Here is a 2,564-nt window from a genome sequence, read left to right on the forward strand (position 1 = left end):
GTAGGATTGATTATAACCCACACCAACTGAAAAGGTGAATATTAGACATTTTATTTTGTTTTGAGCCTAGCTGTGAGCACTGCAGCTAGCCGACGAACAGCCACCTATCTGTACCACCACCAAACTGGTCGCGTGCGCTGCAGAAATACGAACGCTTTGAACTTTGGTTTAGTTCTGAGACTTTGCTAGCAAGAGAGAGAGAGAGAGAGAGAGAGAGAGAGAGAGAGAGAGAGAGAGAGAGAGGGAGAGAGAGGGAGAGAGAGAGAGAGAGAGACGTTCTAGACCTGAATATATTATCATAATATTTTCAAGGAACTTTTAAAGGCTAGGCTAACAGTCAACTCAACAATTTTACGGTACTGAACTAGAGCAGATTTTCGAACCATACTTCATATTGAGCCTAGGCCCATCTACTGAAAATGTGTACAACGATAATTGCAAGCCGACCTGACAACGACAGTGCGTCGCACTACCAGCATAGCAACCAGCAAGAATCGCCGTGACAACCAGCCTGTCTCTTATACACATCTAGATGTGTATAAGAGACAGGTCTCAACATAATATTTTCAAGGAACTTTTAAAGGCTAGGCTAACGGTCAACTCAACAATTTTACGGTACTGAACTAGAGCAGATTTTCGAACCATACTTCATATTGAGCCTAGGCCCATCTACTGAAAATGTGTACAACGATAATTGCAAGCCGACCTGACAACGACAGTGCGTCGCACTACCAGCATAGCAACCAGCAAGAATCGCCGTGACAACCAGCAGTGTTCGAGCATCGACGAGCTACGCACGGACATCTACTTTTGGTAAACAACCTTGTGTGAGAAGATATAGCAGGTTACTGTATATTGATCTAAACTGGAAAACAATTGGATTTAGTGGACTATATACGAACTACCCTTTGACAGAACGATTGCTTAATTGTGTTAAAAGTACGGTACTGTATGTTTTTACTAATTAATATTCTCCTTAAACCATTTATGCTTGAACTACAGCTGTACGACAGTTTAACGATAATATTGTGTACTGTATTTTCATGTACTGCATAGGCTTAATCTTACAGATAACGTCTGTTATATCATAGAGTTGTATTACTATTATATGTTACTGTATATGATTCTGATTGTGTACACATACAAAACCTAACGTATAACAATTTTATTCATTTGCAATCACTATGCTAACAATTTTTATCTACTGTATCCAGTTTAATAATACTATAGCAATGACACGATATCCAGAAATGAACTGGAAGGCCACAGATTTGGCGGAAGAGTTTAAATTATTTAAACAGAGAATGGAATTGTGTTTGATCGACAATGAGGTAACGGAAGCAGCTAAACAAGCTATAAAAATCAAAATTGCACTAGGCAACGAAGGGCTTCGAAAAATCAACGCTTCAGGTTTATCAGAAACCGACCAGCAGGATCCAATGAAGATTTGGGAAATTTTCGACAACCAACTTAAAGTTAAGGTTAGCTTTAGAATACATCGCCTTGAACTCATGAGGTATAAACAGAAGACAGAAAGCCTAGATGAGTTTGTAAACAGGTGTCGCAGTAACGCAAAGAGTGTGACTTTACAGACGATGAGCTGTCTGAACACACTAATGGAACTGGTCATCGCGACAACCAAAATAGAATCATTCTAGAAAGATCTACTCTAGAAAGCCAAAGGTCACCAAATCGAGCAACTCCTCGAAGATGGACGCAAATATGAAGCCATAGCTGCTGGAAAAGAATGCCTACAAACACTGAGCTCACACACAGTCAACGCCATATCTAAACCACAAAATCCAAGAAAGACGTCATGTGGAAACTGTGGCAGTACACACCCACCACGGAAGTGCCCAGCTTATTACGACACATGCAAGAGATGTGGGATTAAAGGACATTGGGCGAATGTATGCCGAAAGTCAAGGTTCACCCGAGATGGGGGAAACAAGCACAATCACCAGCCACATAGACGAAATCGAACACCCTCTAGACACAGAGAAAGATCCGGTAACCGCAAGCAGTACCATCGTAAATATTCAGTTAACGAGATGGCTAATGATACTCAATATGATCATGACGATGAAGCAGAAACCTCAGGTGATGAAATCTTTCACTCAATTGAAGTAGCTAAGGAAGCAACCCAGCAGAACAATGTCATTCACTCAATTGGAGTAACAGAGGCATATACATGATCGATATCATATGCCAAAATAAGACAGGGAGTCACCGATTACACCTGAAAATAGACACGGGATCAAGCGGGAACACTCTGCCCCTACGTGCTCTCAAACAAATGTACAAAGACAACAGGAATGCTGCACTAAAACCAACAACTGCCAGACTAACTGCCTACAACGGGTCAGATATACACTGTATAGGGATGATACAGATGTTATGCAGGTATAAAACCTCAGATTGGTCCAAACAGACATTCTATATAGTAGATGTCAATGGCCCAGCCATTGCCGGTCTGCCATTGTGCGAGACACTGAAGGTAGTAACAATCAATGAAATAAAAACAAACAACAGTCCTATTCACTCAGTGAATGATCTAAAACAAC

At 40.9% G+C, this 2,564-nt stretch overlaps 1 protein-coding gene across 1 annotated transcript in view; it reads left to right on the plus strand.

The window, feature by feature from the left end:
- Positions 1–2,191: 2,191 nt before the first annotated feature.
- LOC117124300 overlaps positions 2,192–2,564 on the plus strand; it is a 2,937-nt gene continuing 2,564 nt past the window's right edge. Inside the window, exon 1 of the mRNA XM_033270485.1 lies at positions 2,192–2,375. Coding sequence (XP_033126376.1) covers positions 2,192–2,375 — 184 coding nt within the window. The remainder of the gene's footprint in view (positions 2,376–2,564) is intronic.

Source organism: Anneissia japonica, unplaced genomic scaffold, assembly GCF_011630105.1.
Source record: "Anneissia japonica isolate Jap-2015-1 unplaced genomic scaffold, ASM1163010v1 scaffold288012_len1326614_cov192, whole genome shotgun sequence".
Classification (NCBI taxonomy): Eukaryota; Metazoa; Echinodermata; class Crinoidea; order Comatulida; family Comatulidae; genus Anneissia; species Anneissia japonica.